Source organism: Scyliorhinus canicula, chromosome 14, assembly GCF_902713615.1.
Source record: "Scyliorhinus canicula chromosome 14, sScyCan1.1, whole genome shotgun sequence".
NCBI lineage: Eukaryota > Metazoa > Chordata > Chondrichthyes > Carcharhiniformes > Scyliorhinidae > Scyliorhinus > Scyliorhinus canicula.
Genome location: NC_052159.1, coordinates 33,123,696 through 33,146,400, shown reverse-complemented (window position 1 = coordinate 33,146,400; position 22,705 = coordinate 33,123,696). Strand labels below are relative to the sequence as shown.

General features: G+C 45.1%; 2 protein-coding genes across 9 annotated transcripts in view; one reads left to right on the top strand and one right to left on the bottom strand.

Moving 5' to 3' along the window:
- Positions 1-13,761, bottom strand: part of tpte (transmembrane phosphatase with tensin homology) — a 99,776-nt gene extending 86,015 nt beyond the window's left edge. The window contains exons 1-2 of one of the 3 annotated variants that reach the window (XM_038818394.1): positions 13,668-13,761; positions 13,138-13,276 (exon numbers count right to left, since the gene is read on the bottom strand). In XM_038818394.1, coding sequence (XP_038674322.1) covers positions 13,138-13,266 — 129 coding nt within the window. In that variant the 5' untranslated portion in view covers positions 13,267-13,276; positions 13,668-13,761. The other 2 variants (XM_038818393.1, XM_038818392.1) reach the window with 2 other exon arrangements.
- Positions 1-22,705, top strand: part of fgl1b (fibrinogen like 1B) — a 56,987-nt gene that overhangs the window by 3,414 nt on the left and 30,868 nt on the right. Inside the window, exons 1-2 of one of the 6 annotated variants that reach the window (XM_038818399.1) lie at positions 15-72; positions 18,963-19,057. The gene's annotated coding sequence lies outside the window, so the exon portion shown is untranslated. Of the gene's footprint in view, positions 1-2; positions 73-3,695; positions 3,901-18,766; positions 18,876-18,962; positions 19,058-20,568; positions 20,588-22,705 lie in introns of those variants that run through there. The other 5 variants (XM_038818397.1, XM_038818396.1, XM_038818400.1 and 2 more) reach the window with 5 other exon arrangements.

Genomic DNA, 22,705 nt, shown 5'->3' with positions numbered 1-22,705 from the left:
AGCATGGAGCTTGAACGAATACCTACGCTAATGACAACTACAAACCATGCAGTACCATGCTCAAGCCTGAAGGTGGATTTTTGATTTTTTTTTTTTTAAAACTGCTTTCACCCTTAAGCAATGACTTCACTTTTTTAATGAATTATAATTTATGGAGTTTGCAGATTTTCCTTTAAATAAGCAGCTCACCTTCATAGAAATCATTTCTGGCATTTGCTTCCCTAATAAGGATGAACCAGCAATTTCTCTTTACATAGCATATTTAATAAGAAAGAGTTTCAATTACAATCATCTCAAAGTGCTTTACCGCAATGAAGTACAGATATACTTAAACGAAAGAATGGGAGGACATGCTATGTACAACCCTAGACTGGGACAGAACTGCAAGAGGTGAAGTTAACGGCCTTCAGCCACCCCAGAGTAGGGTCGAATGCAAGAGCATAATGCACAAATGCACCCACTGTATCCTTTATTTTAATATGATCTCTCTGCATTCTTCCTACAAAATTAGTCACTTCACACTTGTTGGCATTAAAATTTAATCTGCCATTTGTCCACCTGTCCAACAAACCGGTGTTGTTTTGAAGTTCTACACTATCCTTCTCACAATGGAATGCTTCCATTCACCATCATCATTTCCTGTCACTCAGCCAATTTTGTATCAGTGTTGCTTCTGTCCCTTCTACCATGAGCTAACTTTGCTCAAGTCTGTTTATCGAATACCACTTGAGATCCACGTACACCACATCAACTGCATTGCCCATATCAATCTCCCTTCCAACTTAGTCAAACATTTCCACCCAACAAATCTGCACTGGCTTTCCTTAATTAACCTACATGGGTCAGTGACTACTCAATTTTGTCCCAAATTGTTAAAACCTTCCCCACCATAATTGGTTTGTGGTTTCCGGGCTTATCTTCAAGGGTAGTTGAACCATCTGCAATTCTCCAGTCCTCCGGTGTCATACCCAAATTAAAAAATGGAAAGTTATGGCCAGTACCTTCGCAATTTCCACTCTCACTTCCCCTAGTATGCAATGAGGTGCCTCATTTGGTCCTGGTCCCAAGTACAGGCAGCCAGCCTATTCAGCTTCTTATTAATTAACACTTTGAATTACCTGCTCTTCACCAGATTCTTGGTCGTATTATCCACCTGACATCAGTCAAAAGCACATTTTTTTATTTTGTTGCAATGTGTCTCTCTGGTTATCCAGCGCGATCTGGATTTATTTGCCCTACCTTTTCCCCTTTATACCTCAACTGTGCACAGACTCCCCCTCTGTTTAAAAAGTGTGTTTATTAAGATTTTACATTTTTGCAAACAACTCCCAAGGGAAGAACACCCAAACTTTCCTAAAGATATCAGCCATCACCCAGCACTGTACACCATCATAGGAAGGATACCAAAAACAATTTATCTTCAGCAGACCACCGAAGGATTAACCAAACCCATCTCAGAATGTGCCAGCTCTCATATCCTCCCATTCGAAGAGCTCTTTTAAAAAAAGAGGAAGGAGCTGCGCTCCGAAAGCTCGTGTTTGAATCAAACCTGTTGGACTTTAACCTGGTGTTGTAAGACTTCTTACTGTACTTTTAAAAAAAAAAAGAGGAATATCTCCAACTTCAAGAGTCACAAGGCACCCAGTTCTCTCCTGGATACGTAAGTTGCCCAGGCCATTGAAGGATGAGTTTCAAAATAACAAAACCTGATACAGTTAGTTCTAATTGGGGGCCATCCTCAATCTTAGTGAGTACGTAACAAATCCCATCATGCAATTCCACCCCTACCATTCACCATCACCCTGCCCCGGCTCCTCATCTTAATTATAATGAGACAAAGGGGTGTCAAAAAGGCACAGTCGCTCCCATAACCATAAGGAGGAGGTGGTGTAGGATGACTTGACCCACTCAGCCACCCCTCACAAGGAGCATAGAGAATAGAATAATATGGGGGGAGTGTCAGGTCAGGTACTCTGTGCTCCACTGAACCAGATGCACCCAACCTCCAAAATCAAGATCAGGAAAGCATGGCAGCCAACTTTCAAACTCATCAGGAACGCGCTTCCCACTTCTTGCCAAAGACCGGGTTCACAGATACACCTGCCCGGCCCATACCTGTAGTATCGTTCAGGATAAATGACACACCACACATCAGGATCTCAAACGTTTTGAAGGCGGGCCCTCACCAGGGAAACTGTTTGTCCAAATGCAAGAACGCTCTTACGTGCCTCCAACATTCTCCCAAGGATCTCAACGTCATCAAAGTGAGCACTAAAGATCTGCACCACAGAACCGAGATCTTCATTCAGATCAGCATTCTCAATGGTGGCCATCATCTGGATGCACAATAGCGCAGAGGTGAAAGCCCACCCAAGAGCGACAACACCACTGCAAGCTGGGCACCCATTCCGACCACCAACAAGGTTTTTCTACAATATCTCGGCTCCTCTTCACAAAAACACAAAATCAGGATCCTCTGGGGACATATGTCCCAAGAAAAGACAAACATGAAATGTACACCAGGATAAAATATAGGATTACAAGGAGCCGAGCCAGTGCTCGCAATAACAAAGCCGCTCCCACGCTCACTTCACATGACCCCCCTATTTAAAAGGCGGCCCGTTCAAAAGGTGGCCCATTCAATAACTGCAAGAGGAAGCAACCCATGTTAAACACTTAATTTGAAAGAAATATTTTAATAATATGTTCATCTTTATAGTATGTTTAATAGAGATTACATTTCCTGCACATTGGTTAAAACAATTTATGAAGCATTTTCCCCAGAACTTTTACACTGGAAGGCCAGAACAAGCTCATCACACACAAAATAACAAAATCATTCCTTAGCCAAAGGCACTGTTCATTAGTAACAACAACTTTCCATGGCCTGAGGGTACAGTGATTGGCGCCGCATTAGTACATTAGTGCACTGTGGAAGGTCAAACTAGCATTCAAAACACCCATGTGCAGTGTGTACGATCACCTAGCCATAAGGAAGATTTTTTTAAAAAGTAAAACGTTAAAGCTCCTGTCCTGCATCTCAAGAGCTGCAAAAGGAAAATAAAGTGTTCTGGAATGGGAGCAGGATTTTTACAAGGGTAATCCCTTTCATTTCCCCACAAGTTAATATATCTGGCCACAATTTATTCCTTCAACAAATCTTCATGTCAAATATATCCATATTCAAATATCCATTTACTCATGCTTCCTGAACACTGTTGCTAAAATTTGTGTAAAAAGTTGTACTTATTTTCTTAAAACATCAGCTACAGTGGTTAAAGATGCAGAGGATTTTTATGACCTTACCCCAATTTTAAGTTTTTCAGCAATCAGGAGTTTCTGCCAATATCCAAAACCACAAGTTTCCTAATCTTACACTCAAAAGTGCCGTCTCCATAAAGTCTAGTCATTGTTATATCAGTGGGAAGGTTTGTATCTGAAGCATTAAGTAGGCTTTCTGACTGCATCAGCATTTTAATAGGACAAAGGTTGGGAATAAGAAAAAAAAATCCTTGTAGAGCACATTTATAAACCAGCCCTGTTTTTCCAAAGGATTGCAGACGTAGCAGTTCCCAAAACTTCCTCTTCAACATCTGCTCGGTCATGATTTCACTCGACTGCCTTCTCCTACAGCAAACACTTCCTTTGCTTGTAAAAACAAAAAATCCACAATGCAGTATAATTTCAATTGGTTAGACCAACAGTTTACAGTTTGACAAAGTGCTCTATCCTTGGCTCAATTAGTGGATCACTTGAATGAAATGGTCCTGAATTTAACTGGCTTCCCATGGCAATGCTCAACATCCCTGTCAATATTTACGGAGCAGTATTTCCTCATCAGAAACAGTATCGTAAGCTTCGATCATCAACCCTGAACAATTCGAGATGGAACAAATGCAGGTGAGCATACAAGTGATGGAAGTAGGCAGCCCGTGTCATGTGGAGGTCATGGGTCAGAGGCCGAGCGATGCAGAGATTCAATACGCTCATTACTGCAATTTTATACCTTCACAAATACCAGGTCTCCATTTTCCTCAGTAGGTGACCAGTATATTACCTTGCAAAAAACCTGCATCAATGCCCTTGACCCTAAACACACTCTTTGTCGCAATGTGTACTATACCAGGATACACTGCAACAACCAATCAAGCTTCGACTCAAAACCTACAGAAACAGGTCCTACTAATAAGAATGTTAAAAGTAGCAAAACCATCAGCTTAAGCTCCAAAGTGAAGAAGGTCTGTGGAAGCTGAAAGTTTTGAAGGTGGATAAGCAGCCGGACCACACCCCAGGGTTCTGAAGGAGATAGCCGAGGAGATTGTGGTGATCTTTCAGGAATCACTTGAGCCAGGTAGGGTCCCAGAGAACTGGAAAATGGCTAATGTAGCATCCCTGCTTAAGGAGGGAGGCAGAAGGCAAGACGTTATAGGCCGGTTAGTCTAACTTTGGTTGTTCCATTATAAAAGGATGAGATTGCGGAGTACTTGGAAGTGTAGGTAAAGTACGGCTGAGACAGCACAGCTTCGTTAAGTCATGCCTGACAAATCTGTTCGAATTCTTTGAAGAAGTAACAAAGAAATTAGACAAAGGAGAACCAGTGGACTTGATCTATGTGAATTTCCAGAAGGCTTTGATTAGGTGCCAAACAGAGGCTGCTGCATAAGATAAGAGCCCATGGTGTTAGCGGCAAGGTATTGGCATGGATAGAGAATTGGCTGACTGACAGAAGCAGAGTGGGGACAAAGAGGCCCTTTTCAGGATGGCAGCCAGTTGGGACCAGAACCATTTACAATATACATTTAATGGTCTGGAAGAATGAACTGAGGAGTATTGTTGCTAAATTTGTAGATGATACAATGAGGTGGTGTTGAGGAAGCGAGGAAAAGGACATGGACAGGCTTGGAGAATGGGAGATGGTGGCGCAGTGGTATTGTCACTGGACTAGTAATCCAGAGACCCAGAGTACTCTGGGGTCCCAGGTTCAAATCACACCACTGCAGATGGTGAAATTGGAATTCAATAAAAATCTGGAATTAAAAGTCTAGTGATGACCATGAAACCATTGTAGATTGTCGTAAAAACCCATCTGGTTCACTAACGTCCTTTAGGGAAGAAAATCTGCCATCCTTACCTGCTCTGGCCTATATGTGACTCCAGACCCACGGCAATGTGGTTGACTCTCAACTGCCCCTCCAGGGCAATAAATGCTGGCGCCCACATCCCATGAACAAATTCAAAAAAGGAAGGAATACAATGTGGAAAAGTGTGAGGATATGCATTTTGGTAGGAAGAATAGAGGCATAGACTATTTTCTAATTGGGGAAAGACTTCGAAAATCTGAAGCACAAAGGGACTTAAGTGTCCTAATTCAGGATTCGCTCAACTTTTAAAAAAAATATTTTTATTAAGGTATTTGAAAATAACAATGACAACATGGTATAATAAATATTTTCACCCTTGTCCCAATCTTCTCACACCCCAACCATAAAACAACAATCCGCCCTCTTCCTTTCTCCCCCCGCACCCCCGGAATACTGCATCTGCTGACATTTTAATTTTCTCCAAGAAAGTCGGCGAAAGGCTGCCACCTCCGGGAGAACCCGACCATTGACCCTCTTAAGGCGAACTTTATTTTCTCGAGACTGAGAAACCCAGCCGTGTCACTAACCCAGGTCTCGACACTCGGGGGTTTTGAGCCCCTCCACATTAACAAGATCCGTCTCTGGGCTACCAGGGAGGCAAAGGCTAAGACGTCGGCCTCTTTCACCCCCTGAACTCCCGGCTCTTCCGACACTCCAAAGATCGCAACCTCCGGACTCGGCACCACCCGTGTTTTTTAGCACCGTGGACACTGCCTTAGCAAAACCCTCTAAGCTTCGGGCATGCCCAAAACATGTGGACATGATTTGCTGGGCGTCCCGCATACCTCGCACACCTGTCCTCTACCCTGAAAAACCTGCTCACCCTAGCCACTGTCATGTGTGCCCAGTGGATTACCTTAAATTGGATCAGGCTAAGCCTGGCACATGATGAGGTGTTAACCCTGCTTAGGGCATCCGCCATAGACCGCCTCCATTTTTCCTCCTAGCTCATCCTCCCACTTGCCCTTAAGCTCCTCCACCAGAGTTTCCTCCACCTCCGAAAGCTCCTGGTAAATATCTGAAACCTTCCCCTCTCCCACCCAGGTACTGAAGACGACTCCATCCTGCATCCCCTGTGACGGCAGCAGCGGAAAGGCCGGAACCTGCTTTCCCAGGAAGTCTCGCACCCCCAAATTCCTAAACCCATTTTCTGCCGGCAGTTCAATTTATCCTCCAAGGCTTTCAAGCTGGGAAAGCTCCCATCTATAAATAGATCCCCCATCCTCCTAATTCCTGCCCTTTGCCATCTCCGATACCCACCATCCAGCCTACCTGGTACAAACCGATGATTATTATAAATCGGGGTCCAAACCGATGCTCCCACCACTCTCTTGTGTCTCCTCCATTGCCCCCAGATTCTCAGAGCCGCCACCACCACCGGACTTGTGGAGTATCTGGCCAGCGAGACCGGAAGATGTGCCGTTATCGGTGCTCCCAAACATGCGTCTTTGCATGATGCCACCTCCATCCGCTCCCCCACCAACCCCTCCCCCACTACCCACTTCCTAATCATGGCTATATTAGCCGCCCAGTATTAATTGCAGAAGTTCAGCAGCTCCAGCCCACCCTCCCCCCGACTGCGCTCCAGCAACACTTTCTTTACTCGCAGGGTTTTCCCCACCCACACAAAGCACAAAATAACCTTATTCACCTGCTTGAAACAAGGCCTTTGGGATGAAGATGGGGAGGCACTGAAAGACAAACAGAAATCTGGGGAGGACCGTCATTTTCACGGTCTGTACCCTCCCCGCCAGTGATAGCGGGAGCATGTCCCATCTGTTAAAGTCCCTTTCCATTTGTTCTACCAGCCGGGATAGGTTTAACTTGTGCAGTGCCTCCAATTCCCAGGCCACCTTGATTCCCAGATCCAAAAGCTCTTTCCTACCATTCTAAGCAGCAGCTCTCCCAGTCTCTTCTCCTGTCCCCTTGCCTGGATCGCCAACATCTTGCTTTTCCCCATGTTCAACTTATACCCTGAAAAATTGCCAAATTCCCCCAGGATTCGCATTACTTCCCCCAACCCCTCCAACAGGTCTGAAATATACAAGAGCAGGTCATCTGCATAAAGCGAGACCCGGTGCTCCACCCCTCCCTCCCCTACCACCTCCCCCCGGAACCAGCCCTTTCCAGTTCCTAGAGGCTCTTAACGCCATGGCCAATGGCTCTATGGCCAGAGCAAACAGTAACGGGGAGAGGGGGCATCCTTGCCTCATCTCTCGGTGTAGTTCAAAATACCCAGACCTCAAGCCGGTTTGTACAGTTATGGGCCAGGGTTTAGGGGAACCCCAAAGTGTATCATGGAGTTCACCTGACTCAAGTTTTAATAGATTGTAGTATGGGGAGCACACGGCCCACTCTACAGGTGTGGTACAGCAGAAATGGAAAAGTATTTTTTTAAAGTAAAACAATGTTTATTCTATGAACTCAAGTTAATCTTTTTAAAACATAGTGAACATCTTAGCAACCATTAATTCAAATACAACCCCCAAAGAATACAACACTAAGTAATCCTTAATAACTTCCAAAACAACATCCAGAAGACAAAAGAAACACCTTTTAACAGAAGCACATTAGGTTTACATTTCACTACTGAAAACATTTGTAACTCTGAATTCACAAAATGATCAAGAGATAGTCTTTTGATGGCAGAGAGAACAGCAGTACACCTGCTTGGTCTGGCTTCAGCTCCAACACTGAAAACAAAACTAAAACACACCCTGCAGCAAACAGCCTAAAACAAAAGTAAAAAGCTGACAGACAGACCAGCTCCACCCACACTGACATCACTGATAAACACCCATTTCTTAAAGATACTCTCTCACATGACAGTACGCACACTCGCTACTGGTGCCTGATAGAGCAACCGCACCCAGTCAATAAAGCCCTCACCAAACCCAAACCTTCCCAGGGCCTCCCACAGGTGATTCCACTCCACCTGATCAAAAGCCTTCTCTGCATCCATCGCTACCACCACCTCCACCTCCTCTCATTCCGAGGGCATCATAATAACACTCAAAAGCCTTTGAACATTGGCCTTTGTTGCTGGCCTCGAGTCGCTGCCCTTTACAAATCCCATCTGGTCTTCACCTTTCACCCTCAGGACACAGTCCTCTATCCTTGTGGCCAGTATCTTAGCCAGCAGTTTGGCATCCACATTCAGTAGAGAAATCGGCCTGTATGACCCGCATTGCTCCGGATCCTTCTCCCGTTTCAGAATCAATGAAATTGAGGCCTGCGACATTTTCGGGGTGAGGACTCCCTTCTCACTTACTTCATTAAATGTCCTCACCAGCAGTAGGCTCACTATCTCTTAAAACTTGTTAAAGAATTCCACCAGATAGCCGTGAGGCCCCGGGGCCTTGCCCGACTGCATGCCTCCCAGCCCCTCTATTATTTCCTCAATCTCAATTGGGGCTCTTGCATCCAGAGGCTCCAAGTATCTCCTGTGCACCTGGAATATCTCCTCCAATAACCAATCCCCCTCAGCCCGTACCACCTTTTCTCTGTGGGCCCGTATCTCGATTAATTCCCCTTTGACCACTGCCTTCAAAGCTTCCCAAACCCCGTTGCTGCAGAGACCTCGCCCGTATCATTTGTTTCCAGGTAGTTCGGGATGGACTTGTTAACCCACCCACAGATTGCTTCGTCCGCTAGCAACCCCACATCAGTCTCCACCACCCCCGTTATTAGCGCCCTGCTCAGAACAAAAAAGCCGATGCGAGAGCATACCTTGTGGACATGTGAGAAAAAGAAAACTCCTTCGCCCTTGGCCATGCAAACCTCCATGGTCCACTCCCCCCATCTGTTCCATAAACCCCTTCAATTCCTTTGCCACGGCCGGCCTCCTCCCTGTCCTGGATTTTGACCGGTCCAATTCCAGATCAATGACTGTGTTAAAATCTCCTCCCATAATCAGGTTTTGTGACTCTAAGTCTGGGATCTTGCCTAACACCCGCCTCTCAAATTCCACATTGTCCCAATTCGGAGCATATATGTTCACAAGTACCACCCACACCCCCTTCAGCTTCCCACTCACCATTATGTATCTACCCCCCTTGTCTGACAAAATTCTCTCTGCCTCGAATACCTCACGTTTGTTGATCAAGATAATTACCCCCCCCCCGGTCTTTGAGTCCAACCCTGAGGGGAATACTTGGCTAACCCACCCCTTTCTCAATCTCATCTGGTCTGTAACCTTTAGGTGTGTCTCTTGTAGTATTGCCACGTCCGCCTTGAGCCCCCTCAAATGCGCAAACACGCGAGCCCTCCTGACCGGCCCATTCAACCCTCTGACTTTCCATGTAATCAGCCTGGTCAGGGGGCTTCCCTCCCCCCTGATGACTAGCCATCACCCTTTTTAGGCCAGCCTCTAGCTTGCGCCCTCCGCGAGCAACCCCCCCCCCCCTCGGGAATTCGCCGTTCCCGACCTCCCATTTGTCCCCTAGTAACAGTTCCTTCCCTGTCAGCAAAGCAAGGATTCTCTCAAGGTTAGTGTGCAGAATCAGTTGGCAGTTAGGAAGGCAAATGCAATGTTAGCATTCACATTGCGAGGCTAGAATACAAGAGCAAGGAAGAACTGCTCTGGTCAGACGCCATTTGGTTAACAAGAATGATCCTGGGAATTAAGGGCTTGTCATATGAGGTGCAGTTGAGGAGTTTGTCTGTACTCAATTGACATTAGAAGGATTTTGAGGGGGAGGGGGGGGGGGTGAAATCTCATTGAATCTTAAAGAATACCGAGAGGCCTAAAGAGTGTGGACATGGAGAAGATGTTTCCACTAGAACCAGAGGGCAGTGCCTCAGACTGAAGTGACAAGAGAGGAGGAGGAGAAATGTATTCAGCCAGATGGTGATGAATCTGTGGAACTCATTGCCACAGAAGGTTGTGGAGGCCAAGTTTTCAAGTGTCTTTAAAACAGAGATAGATAGGTTTGGTTCTGGAGTAGCAAGGGAATCAGGAATTACAAGGAGAAGGCGGATGAGAAACCCATCAGCCATGATCAGTTAACGGAGCAGACTCATGGGCCGGATGGCTAAATTCTGTCCCTATATCTTATGGTTTTATAACATCCTTATCTTGATGTTCAATTCCTCCCAAGGTAAAGAAGAGCATTCTATTAGCCTTCTTGATTACAAGCAATGCTGCATACTAACTGTGACTCTTTCATAGAATTTACAGTGCAGAAGTAGGCCATTCGGCCTATCAAATCTGCACCGGCTCTTTGAAAGAGCACCCGACCCTATCCCCATAACCCAGTAACCCCACCCAAGGGCAATTTTGGACACGAAGGGCAATTTGGCATTGCCAATCCACCTAACCTGCACATCTTTGGACTGTGGGAGGAAACCGGAGCACCCGGAGGAAACCCACGCACAGACAGGGAGAACGTGCAGACTCCACACAGACAGTGACCCAAGCCAGGAATCAAACCTGGGACCCTGGAGCTGTGAAGCAATTGTGCTAACCACTATGCTACCGTGCTACCTGATGCGCACCTACATCCTTCTGCACCTCTGCATTCTGCAGTAGTTCACTGTTTAAGTAATCATCTGCGTTTTATTCTTCCTGGTATAAAGTGAAGAACTTCACATTATACACCAGCTGCCAGGTTTTTGCCCACTCACCCAATCTAATTACCTCCAAATTAAAACTCTTGTATCATCATCATCATCTTCACAACATACTTTACTATCTAGATTTGTGCCATGTGCAAATTTTCTATCTAGATTTGTGCCCTCTGCAAATTTAGCTAACATGCCTTCATTCACCTCAGCCAAGACATTAATGTTAAATAGTAAAAAGGTCATAGCCCAAGCACAGACTCCACTTGACAAATCCTACTAATCAGACAAATCCTACTAATCAAACAGAAGACCCATTTATGCATACTCACTGTTTTCTGCAGCCAGTCAATCTTCTAGCTATGCTAACATGTTACCTCCTACACCACGAGCTTTCATTTTCCACAATAACCTTTTGATGCAGATTCATGATCACTAGTCATGGGGTCATGGGGATCACCAGGGTAGATGCTGAAAAGACATTTCCCGTGATGCTCTCTATGCATCTTCTCTACTGCTGTAGCAGTATGCTCCATATGCTTCACCTGATGTCTACATTTTTCATATATGGAACGGTACGCAGTACGCAGAACAATACTTTTCATTGTAACCCAGTGCACATGACAATAAATCTAAAATCTTGTTGTGGGGGGAGTCTAGAACTCGGAAACAGTTGAGTAAGGGTCTCCCATTCAAGATGGAGGAGGAAGGATTTCTTTGCAGTATAAGTTTGTTCGCTGTTGGAATTTTCTCTCCTAGAGGGCAGTGGAGGCTGGTTCATTAAATGTTTTCAAGGCAGAGTTAGATTGAAAAGGGAGTCAAGGATTAAGTGGGACAGGCAGGAAAGGCCACATCAGATCAAATGGCAGAGTAGGATCGATGGGCCAAATGGCCTGTTCCTCCTGTAATACGATGAAATCGTAAAACCTGGAAACAATGGTCAGGAAAAGGCCTGTGATGATGACTGGAGCACAAGTTTCCTGCCTATCTAATGGGGGGGGGGGGGGGAGAGAAAGAGAGAGAGAGAGAGAGAGAGAGGAGGGAAGAGAGAAGAATCAGAACAGGGCCAATTAAGATGACAAAAAAAGAAATTGCTCCCTTTCCCCTTAGCAATTCATCACCTGTCCAGGAGACCATCTTTGACCACGAGTGCATTAACCATTAATCCACTTACTTAATGATTCAATATCTGCTCTAGCAAAGAACCAACACAGTTGCTTTTTGAAGAAGAAATGCAGAATCAGCATGCAGGGCTCCAGTCAGCAGCACATTTCAAGGCTCACTACACTCTGGGCAAAGATGAGGTGTCTATTTAACAATGAGTTCACATTAGAACGTAGAGAGAATTAAATGGTTTAAAAATATTACACTGAACAATGTGAGAATTAGTTAACATCTTATAACTCTTTTTTGTAGCTATAGTTCTCTCAGGCCAGACAAACAATAGCAACTTGAAATAAAACAATAAAAAAAAATAAGAATTAAGGGTTATGGTAAGTGGGCAGGTAAGTGGAACTGAGTCCATAAAAAGATCAGCCATGGCCTTATTGAATGGCGGAGCCTTGCCAGACCGGAGCCTATCCAGCTTTTTCTGTTTCATTTCAGATTTCGACCATCTGCTGTTATAAACCCAAGTGGGTTTGATTGAAGTGTAAAATCAATAATCTAGATAATATCAAGGCTCCATAGCATCTTCTACTAAATGAATGAAATGAAAATAACTTCAAATGAAGCCCCTAGTCGCCACATTCCGGCGCCTGTTCGGGGAGGCTGGTACAGGAATTGAGCCGTGCTGCTGGCCTGCCTTGGTCTGCTTCCAAAGCCAGCGATTTAGCCCTGTGCTAAACCAGCTCCGGTAAATGATTAACAAGTTATTGGTGCCACATGGGAGAGCTACATGTTCCTTTAAAGTACTTCAGACACTTTTATTTTGCAAATTTTAATTTTTTAATTCGATGGTATTAGGCATAAGCCTTGTTTACATTTTACTGTAGTTTGCCGCCGAAACTGGATTGCGAGAAGATTCTTATTTCCACAGATTTGATGGTTTGCCTCATTAACTGGAGCTTTTGCCGAAAAGCATTGACTAATCAGAAATGGTAGTTACCTCTGTCCCACCCGTTTTGTGCTGCACTGTACCAAGGTCCTAACCCATTTGGGAGCCATAATGCCACGTGGAGGGCGGCACTGGATCCATTATAGTTACTTGTGGGCAGTCCAACATTCTTAAAAAGTCACAAATGATTCGTTGATTAAAACAATATTAGTAGTCAGCCGTCTTTGGGACTTTAAAAAAAAAAGACTTTATTCCTCGGAGGCGATGTGTCTAAAGGTGCAAAAAATGATTTCTGCATTAAAATAAGCAGGTGACATTTGGTGGTTATCTCCTGCCCGCAATTAATTTAGGAGGAGGAGAAAAGAGAGAAATTCGTACCTTCCAACTAGCCCACAGCATTCTCAGCCGTGCAATGTTGCCTTTCTTTTTGCAATCTTTCTCCATTTTAGTGTATTTGGCGTCGCTGCCGAATCGTTCCCCACTCAGCCCTGCTTCCTTGGACTCCATTAAACGGTTCCTTAAAAAAATAAAGTTGTACATATAACGGGGGGAGGAATAGGAGAGCAATTAAATAGCAAAAAAAATAACACTAGTGACAATGGAATCGTTGTCTTGTTACATAAGTAAACGTTCTCCTTCCGATCAGAGTTCCTATTGCATTCAAATCCTTCATCAAATCTCGAACTAGGGTCTTACCGTCGCAGGAACACCTTGAAAACAACTGATAATACGCAAGGGGGCGGGTTTAGAAACACATTTTAGTCTTATAATCTTGTGTGCGAAAATGTTTCAACAAGGAGCTGTCAAATTAAAACTATTGAGCCAAATTTGGTTCAATAATAAAGACAGCAGTAGTGTCTCACGAGTTTGGGTAGGGGGGAGGTAAACTAATTATAAAAGCCCCTTACTATTGGTTTCGTTTCAACAACTCAAAGCCCTATTCATTACTTGTTTATAGAACTTCTTGGAGAGTTGTATTGATTTTGTTTTAAAATCCGTGCAATCTATACATTTTGCTTAAATGGAATTTGATTGAAAAATACACAGCAATTTCTTTAACTGATGGAAAGTTTCCAACAAATCCAATAAACCTATTAAAGAGTAAGAATTTATATTGGAGAAGAAAAGGCTGCTGATTGGTAGGCAAGTCAACACTGATTGGCGGAGGTGGTGCCATAAGGAAAACAATTGTTGGGGGGAGGATAAAGATTCCCCTGGCTCTGGGTAATTCAATAAAGATGCAAGGCTTGAGCAGATTCCCTTTTGCAGAAAATAGGACTCTGTATGAATACATGTTGCTGCTAGCAATTGTAAATGGACCCCATATTGCAAACTTGACTGTTTATCTTAAATTGCTTATTAGTGTAGCTATTAGCACACCCAGGATGGGTTAGTCCAGGGGTGGGCAAACTATGGCCCGCGGGCCGCATGCGGCCCGCCAAAGGTCTTTATGCGGCCCACCAAGTCATTAAAAAAAATTTTTTTTTATTTTTTTTAAGGTTATTGGGGGGGGGGTGCTGTTGGGTTACTTACTGGTATAGGGTGGATACGTTGACTTGAGTAGGGTGATCATTGCTCGGCACAACGTCGAGGGCCGAAGGGCCTGTTCTGTGCTGTACTGTTCTATGTCCTATATGAGGCACCCAGAATCATAACCGGGTGAAGTAATTATTTTACTTAATATACTATGCGGCCCTTTAAAATTGTGAATTTCTGAATGTGGCCCTTGCACGGAAAAGTTTGCCCACCCCTGGGTTAGTCAGTGATGCCCAATCACATTTACAATAGATATTTTGTTTTGGGCTTTGAAAGCGTGGGCTGGTTGAGAATGGTCAGCACTCTGCCCGTTACAAATTATCAAAAGAAAAACCTCTTTTGAATTGATCACCAAACATTGGGACAAACAGCTGATGTGCCTGGCAATGCGCCAGCACGTAAATTCATACATGATGTTGCTCACTTGTATGGTAGGCAAAATGTCACTTTGAACTGATGGCAGCAACTTAGTAGTGGAAATTACCACTCGCGTGGTAACCTGTAGTTCAAATTGTTGAGATACTTTGTCTTTCCAAGTCAAGGCCAAGTCAAACCCAAAAACGTGGTGGCAGATTTAACAATCATGAACTTTTCATCCACATATCGGAAATATGCACAGGGTATGTCATAAGGTTAGGGCTCACGCCTTGAAAAATGCATTTCTTGTGGAAACGGTCAAAAATGTTAGCGAGCACTGGATCTAGAGCGGATCCCGTGGCTACACCATCTATTCCGGCATAATTTGTCCAGATGTACAGCATTCTTGCTAAAATGGACAAATTCAGAAACTGACTACAGGCCTGTCATATCAAGGTACCCTTTGCCCTATCTCTGCATAACTATTTTCAGAGGATTGAGCCATTCCACAAAATGAGGAATCGGCTTTTTCTAGAAAGCCAGATCATTTTACAGTAAATCTGGTGTTACAAAAATAGATTTTTGCCATCAAGTTCCTTGACCGTATTTCTGAATTGCCTCTGATTCAGTGTATTGTTTTCAACATAAACCTTAGTATTTAAAAAAATATTTGTGACATGCTTCTAATCCTGATGCTTTGACACTAATCTTTTTAATTTATTCATGGAATGGCGTCATTGGCAATGCTGGCATTTATTGACCATCGCGAGTTGCCCGAGTTACAGTAGACCTTGTTTTTGAACCACTCCAGTCTGTGTGGTAAAGTTGGCCCTGTATGCTATTGGGTAGATAGTTGCATGATTTTCCCTTTGCAGTGATGAAGGAATTCTGATATATGTACAAGTCAAAGTGGTGTGAGATTTGGAAGGACACTTGGAGGTCATGATATTCCCATGCATCTGCTCACTTGTCCTTGTAAATGTGATGGCTGTGAATAATAATAATCTTTATTGCCACAAGTAGGCTTACATTAACACTGCAATGAAGTTACTGTGAAAAGCCCCGAGTCGCCACACGCCGACGCCTGTTCGGGTACACAGAGGGAGAATTCAGAATATCCAAATTACTTAAGGGCACATCTTTAGGGATTTGTGGGAGGAAACCGGAGCACCCGGAGGAAACCCACGCAGACACAGGGAGAATGTGCAGACTCCACACAGACAGTAATCAAGCCGGGAATCGAACTTGGGACCCAGGCGCTGGGAAGCAACAGTGCTAACCACTGTGCTACTATGCCGGTACTGCCAAAGAAAATTTAGTGAGTTACTGTAATGCATTTCAGAGATAATACACACTTCATAGGCATGGTATAGTCAGAGTTTTACAGCACAGAAAGTCCCTTCGGCCCATCATGTCATCGCCAGTGAACAAGCACCTGTCTATCCTAATCCCATTTTCCAGCATTTGGTCCGTAGTCTTGTATGCTATGGCATTTCAAATGCTCGTCTAAATGGTTCTTAAATGTTGTGAGGGTTCCCTCCTCTACCACCCTTTCAGGCAGACAGTTCCAGATTCCCACCACCCTCTGGGTGAAAAAGGTTTCCTCAAATCCCCTGTAAATATCCAGTTCCTTACCTTAAACCCCCTAGTTATTGACCCCTCTACGAACGGGAACATTTTATTCCTATCCACTCTATGTCTCTCATAATTTGTGCACCTCATAGATCATAGAATTTATAGTGCAGAAGGAGGCTTTTCGGCCCATCGAGTCAGCACTGGCCCTTGCATAGAGCACCCCACTTACACCCATACCTCTGCCCTATATCCATAACCCAGTAACACCTAACCTTTTTTGGACACTAAAGGCAATTTAACATGGCCAATCCACCTTACCTGCACATCTTTGGACTGTGGGAGGAAATCAGAGCACCTGGAGGAAACCACGCCGACACGGGGAGACACGTGCAGACTCCGCACAGACAGTGACCCAAGCCGGGAATCGAACTGGGGACCCTGGTGCTGTGAAGCCACAGTGCTAACCACTATTCTACCATGCTGCCCTCTTTCTCTGCTCTAAGGAGAACAACCCCAACCTAACCAGCCTCTCTTCATAGCTGAAACACTCCAGCCCAGGCAACATCCTGGTGAATCTCCTCTCCGCCCTCTCTCGTGCAATCACACCCTTCCTATAGTGTGGTGATCAACACTGCACATTACTCTTGCTGTGGCCTAACGAGCGTTTTACACAGCTCCATCATAACCTCCCTACTCTTATATTCTATGCCTTGGCTAATAAAGGCAAGTATCCCATATGTCTTTTCAACCACCTTATCTACCTGTCCTGTTGACTTTAGGCATCTTTTAACATGCACGCTAATGTCCCCTGGTCTTCTCCTTCCTAGCATATGCCGTGGTGGATGTTTAGGCTATGAATTGTTTTTTTTCTCGTAGGTGTCAAGCTTCTTCAATGTTGTTGGAGCTGCATTCATCTAAGCAAGTGGAGAATATTCCATTCAATGCTAGACTTGTGCCTTGTAGGTGGTGGAGAGGGTTTAGGAGGCAGGAAATGATCCATGTGCCAGGGTGGTACACCGTTTCTGACCTGCTGAAAACTATCACTGCACTTACCTGGCTAGTACAGCCTTTGGTCAATGGTGACCTCCCAAGGTGTTGATAGTGGGGGCGATATGTTGACATTAATGAATCTCAAAAGGCTCTGTCCAGTTGGAGATGATCATTGTCTGGCACTTGTGTGGTTTGAATGTTAATAGACACTGTTAGCTCAAACCCATGTATCATTTAGATCTTTCTACATACAGGTATGGACTGCTACACAATCTGATGTTAAGTAATGTAAGCAAATTATTGTGATTGTTAGCTTTTTGTGAAAACAACAAATATATTTTTGAGGAAGTATACAGTACTAAAGATTTAACACTGTAATAACCAAGTTAATTTAAGGGAGATGGTGGAATTGTGGCAATATCAGTGGGCCATTAATCCAGGGGCCCAGACAGTACCTAAAGATGTGTAGATTAGGTGGATTGGCCATGCTAAAATTGCCCCTAAGTGCCCAAAGATGTGCAGGTTAGGTGGGATTACGGGGATTAGTGGGCCTAGTTAGGATGCTCTTTCAGAGTGTTGGTGCAGATTCGATGGGTTGAGTGGCCTCCTTCTGCACTGTAGGGATTCTATGAATGCTCTGGGGAGTCGGGTTCAAATCCCACTATGGCAATGGATGGAATTTGAATTCAATAAATACTGGAATATAAAGCTAGTCTGAATAATGGTGAACACAGTAATATTCAACGACTGTTGTAAAAACCCATCTGGTACTCTAATGTCCTTTCAGGGAAAGAACACTGCCATCTTTACCTTGTCTGGGCCCACATGTGACTCCAGATCCACAGCAAAGTGGTTGACTCTTGATTGCCCTCTGTACTGGTCTTGTAAGCCACTAAATTCAAGGACAATTAGGGATGGACAAAGAAATGCTGGCCTGCCAGTGATGCCCTGTTCCCAAGAACAAATAATACATACAGGTTGTTATTCTATTTTTGCAAATGGAAGAGGCCAAGGAGCATATTACTCCCTACATTCTCCACAAGGAAATTAACTGGATGGGATAATCCCTTATTAGGACCTCATCTGGCTCTGAGCCCTCGGCATGGTTTGCATTACACCTCCTCTAGGTTCTGATGGAGAATACAAACTGGCAGAAACTACATTGTTGATGTATTCATGACCTAGTTACAGATTTAAATCATGCTGCCACCATCAGTAAATATTCAAATACATTTAAATTTTGTCTATTTTCTACCTAATTTAATTGCAGGTCTTGGCATTGGCACTCTGCAGCGGCTATTTAAATAAAGTCATAAAAGACCTTGTATATGTAACAATTGTCCTCACTTCTGTCAAAAAATGTGCTGTTTCAATTGACTCTAAATTGACCATTGGGGACTGCAGTGTAATCACTTATCCCAGCTGCTGAAGCCATTTAGTGTTGCTTTGAAGTATAATAACATGGAAGAAAGTACAAATTTGTCAATAATATGAACTGTTTTTGGCCATTCATTCAAATTACTAGATGGATGCTGAGCCAAGTTTGATACGTGCCTTTCTTAGTTTGAAATATGTAGGTATAACCTTAATGAAGTTGACTTGAACATCTGTGGACATGGATTTTTACACAAGGGATGAAAATGTGTCCTCCCTTAAGCGTAAGTGGAAGATCTCCATTGCTGGAATGTGATGGAATCATTTACGCCAGGGACTTTAATATAAACCATCTGGTTTCTTACCCACAGCAATATCAACAACTTTAGTGCCATTCTTGGTTATTCCAAGCACAAGACAGTACTTTGCGAATACTGCAACTGCTTGAGATATTGCCACAGCTCGGGTGAGTTTTGTTATCTGTCTTTGATCGCTGCATAAATTGTTTTGAATCAAGCTAAATCATGCTATATCACAAGGAAAGGCATGCTGTTTTTCCAATTTACTGAAAGCTTTACCATTATTTGTTTGCATTTTGGTGTCATGGCTATTGCAAAGCATGATGACCCAGCTTTTAAGATATCAAGGACAATTTTCAGCAAGTGAGCAAATCTGTTAAATGGTAACTTTCACAGTTAAAGAAAACAGCTACAAGTTGTTTGGATTGACGGAACATTATTGAATTCAGTACAGCTGAGGAGTTAAAGGCATTACAGGAGTTTCTGTTCAACAAGTGAATGGCAATGTAACTTAGTTTCCATGTGTTGAAATAGATCGGCTATAAAATGGCTGTGAAAACTGCTGTCAATGTAGGTTGGAATGGAGAGATTCAGTTTAGCTTTATTTAATTGCCTCCTTTTAATAGTGAAGTACGTTTCACAGCCAGATCACTGTGCCTCCCGTATTGCCAGCTCAAACACTCAACATAATTGATACTAGAAGCACGGATGGGGATGGGGATGGGATGGGATGGGGGATGGGATATGGGGGGGATGGGATGGGATGGGGGGGGGGGGGGGGATGGGATGGGGGGGGGATGGGATGGGGGGGGGGATGGGATGGGGGGGGATGGGATGGGGCTGGGGGGGCGATTGGGGGTGTGGGGGGACGGGGTGGGGGATGGGGGTGGAGGGGGCGGTGGGCAGGGGCTGGGGGGGCAAGGGATGAGGGAGGGGCAGGGGAGTGGGGGAACGGGGGATATGGGGGAGTTGGGGGATGGGGGTGGCGGGGGATGGGATGGGTTGCGGGGATATGGGGGTAGTGGGGGGATGGGGGTGCGGGGGATGTGGGGGGGTGGGGGGGGCAGGGGATGGGGTGCGGGGGATGTGGGGGGGTGGGGGGGGCAGGGGATGGGGTGCGGGGGATATGGGGGAGTGGGGGTATGGGGGGCGGGGGATGGGGGCAGGGGATGGTAGGGTCAGGCAAGTCTTTATTCCTTAATCAACGTCACAAGTACAGATCAATTGTACATTATCGTATTGCTATTCATGGGAGTTTGCTATGCACATATTATTTGCAGTATTTCCTGCATTATAACAGTAACTGCACTTCAGAACGTACTTCCTTGGCTGTAAAGCCAGTCCAGTGGCCTTTCTCTTTCATGATTATTCCCCCTCTCCCCACCCCCACATCAGGCATAAACCTTATGCCCAGTTTTCTTGGGCAGTAGCAGAGCCTTGATGTTGGGCAGGGACCTGGGTGATGGTGACCCTGTCATTGTGGATGGCAAGATATAGCTGGTGGGGGATGATGGCGGTCTTCTTGTTATCCCTAGTCACATTGCCGGCCAGCTCAAGGATCTCGGTGCTCAGATACTCCAGCCGTCGGCCAGGTAGACGGGAGCCACAACGCCCAGCCGCTCCACATAGTGGCCCTTGTGCAGCAGCCAATGGATGCGACTGACAGGGAACTGGAGATCTTCTTCACCCAGAGAGTGGTGAGTCTGTGGAATTCATCACCACAGAAAGTAGTTGAGGCCAAAGCATTGCAAGTTTGCAGGGGCTGTTTAGCACAGGGCTAAATCGCTGGCTTTGAAAGCAGACCAAGGCAGGCCAGCAGCATGGATCAATTCCCGTAACAGCCTCCCTGAACAGGCGCTGGAATATGGCGACTAGGGGTTTTTCACAGTAACTTCATTTGAAGCCTACTTGTAACAATAAGCGATTTTCATTTTTCATTTCATTGAAGCAGTTAGAACATAGAACATAGAACATAGAACATAGAACAGTACAGCACAGAACAGGCCCTTCGGCCCTCGATGTTGTGCCGAGCAATGATCACCCTACTCAAACCCACGTATCCACCCTATACCCGTAACCCAACAACCCCCCCCCCCCCTTAACCTTACTTTTTAGGACACTACGGGCAATTTAGCCTGGCCAATCCACCTAACCCGCACATCTTTGGACTGTGGGAGGAAACCGGAGCACCCGGAGGAAACCCACGCACACACGGGGAGGACGTGCAGACTCCGCACAGACAGTGACCCAGCCGGGAATCGAACCTGGGACCCTGGAGCTGTGAAGCATTCATGCTAACCACCATGCTACCGTGCTGCACTAGATAGTTAGATATTGCACTAGGGGCGAAAAGGATATGGGAGGAAGGTGGCACTAGGCTTTTGAGTTAGATGATTAGCCATGATCATAATGAATTGAGGAGAAAACTCGAATGGCCTCCTCCTGCTCCGAATTTCTATATCTCTATGAGATCAGCTCTGGGTGAGCAAGTCTTGGCCTTAGCGCGTCCTTTGTTTCCGGTTTTACTGCGACCAGACATTGCTTCCCTCCAGAACAAGCTTCAAAATTCACCATCTGCCATGTTGGATTTCAAACCTGAGTCGTCAGGATATTATCCTGGGTCTCTGGATTACTAGCCCAGAGACAACACCACTGCCTCCCATCGAATCTTTGTCTTCAGCTCACCCATTCCCTTCTTCAACAAATGCTCCTAGATAATAGGAAAACTGTCAAGAGTGCTGATATAAGGACATTTTCCAATGCTTCCCGAATACCTCTCTTTTCCGTTTTCCAGGTGGCAGGTAAATTTGGCATCAAGTGAAGGGGATCTCCAGTCATTCAAGTGCAGTGACATCATCAAATAGGCTAAACAGGGATTAACGTTAAAATATTCTCACACATACCAAATTAGGGGGCGCGATTCTCCACAATAAATCCTAAATTTTGATTTGTGGTGGGTTTTTCAGGGAGTTCCCCACCGCTATTCAATGCCATTTAAAATAATAATAATAATCGTTTATTGTCACAAGTAGGCTTCAATTAAGTTACTGTGAAAATCCCCTAGTCGCCACATTCCGCCGCCTGTTTGGGGAGGCCGATACGGGAATTGAATCTGCGCTGATGGCATTGTTCTGCATTACAAGGCAGCTGTTTAGCCCACTGTGCTAAACCAGCCCCTAAAGATGACTTAGTCACCTTTTAGGCCCTGGGAAGTTTTGCACCGGTTTAGTCCACACTTAGAATTTCCTTTAGCACTGGGGAGCTGAACACTGAGATCGGGTCACCATTTTGAAAAATGCCTTGATCTCTCAGTGAGCTTCTGGGTCCCCCACACCCTTCATCCATGGGCAATGTCACTCCCCACATACATGGACACACTGTGGTGGTATTATTAGCATAGCTGCCTGCCATTGGCGCAGAACACCGGCTTACCATTGGCCCTGGTCGGTCATGTGCCTCTCGACCGGTTGGTTGAGACCAGTCATGTGATGGCTCTCCGATTGGTCGAGAGGCTGAGTTAAATACCCAGTACTCCCGGCGGTCGTCCTTCTACTGTAATCAACCACAGGGCTAACATCTAGTAAATTAAAGCCATACTTTTGTTCAGCAACTCGTCTCGCGTTCAATTGATGGTACATCACACACCCCGCAAATGAGGACACTCTGCTGTGGGGTTCCTGGGATCCCCCCCCTCTTCAGGCTCCCCCCAAACTCCCTTACAGCACCTCCTCCCTTCTAGGATCCCCACCCATCACCCACCCAATCTCCCGGAGACACCTACTGACCAGGCCTGCATCCTCCCACTCTTCAAACAC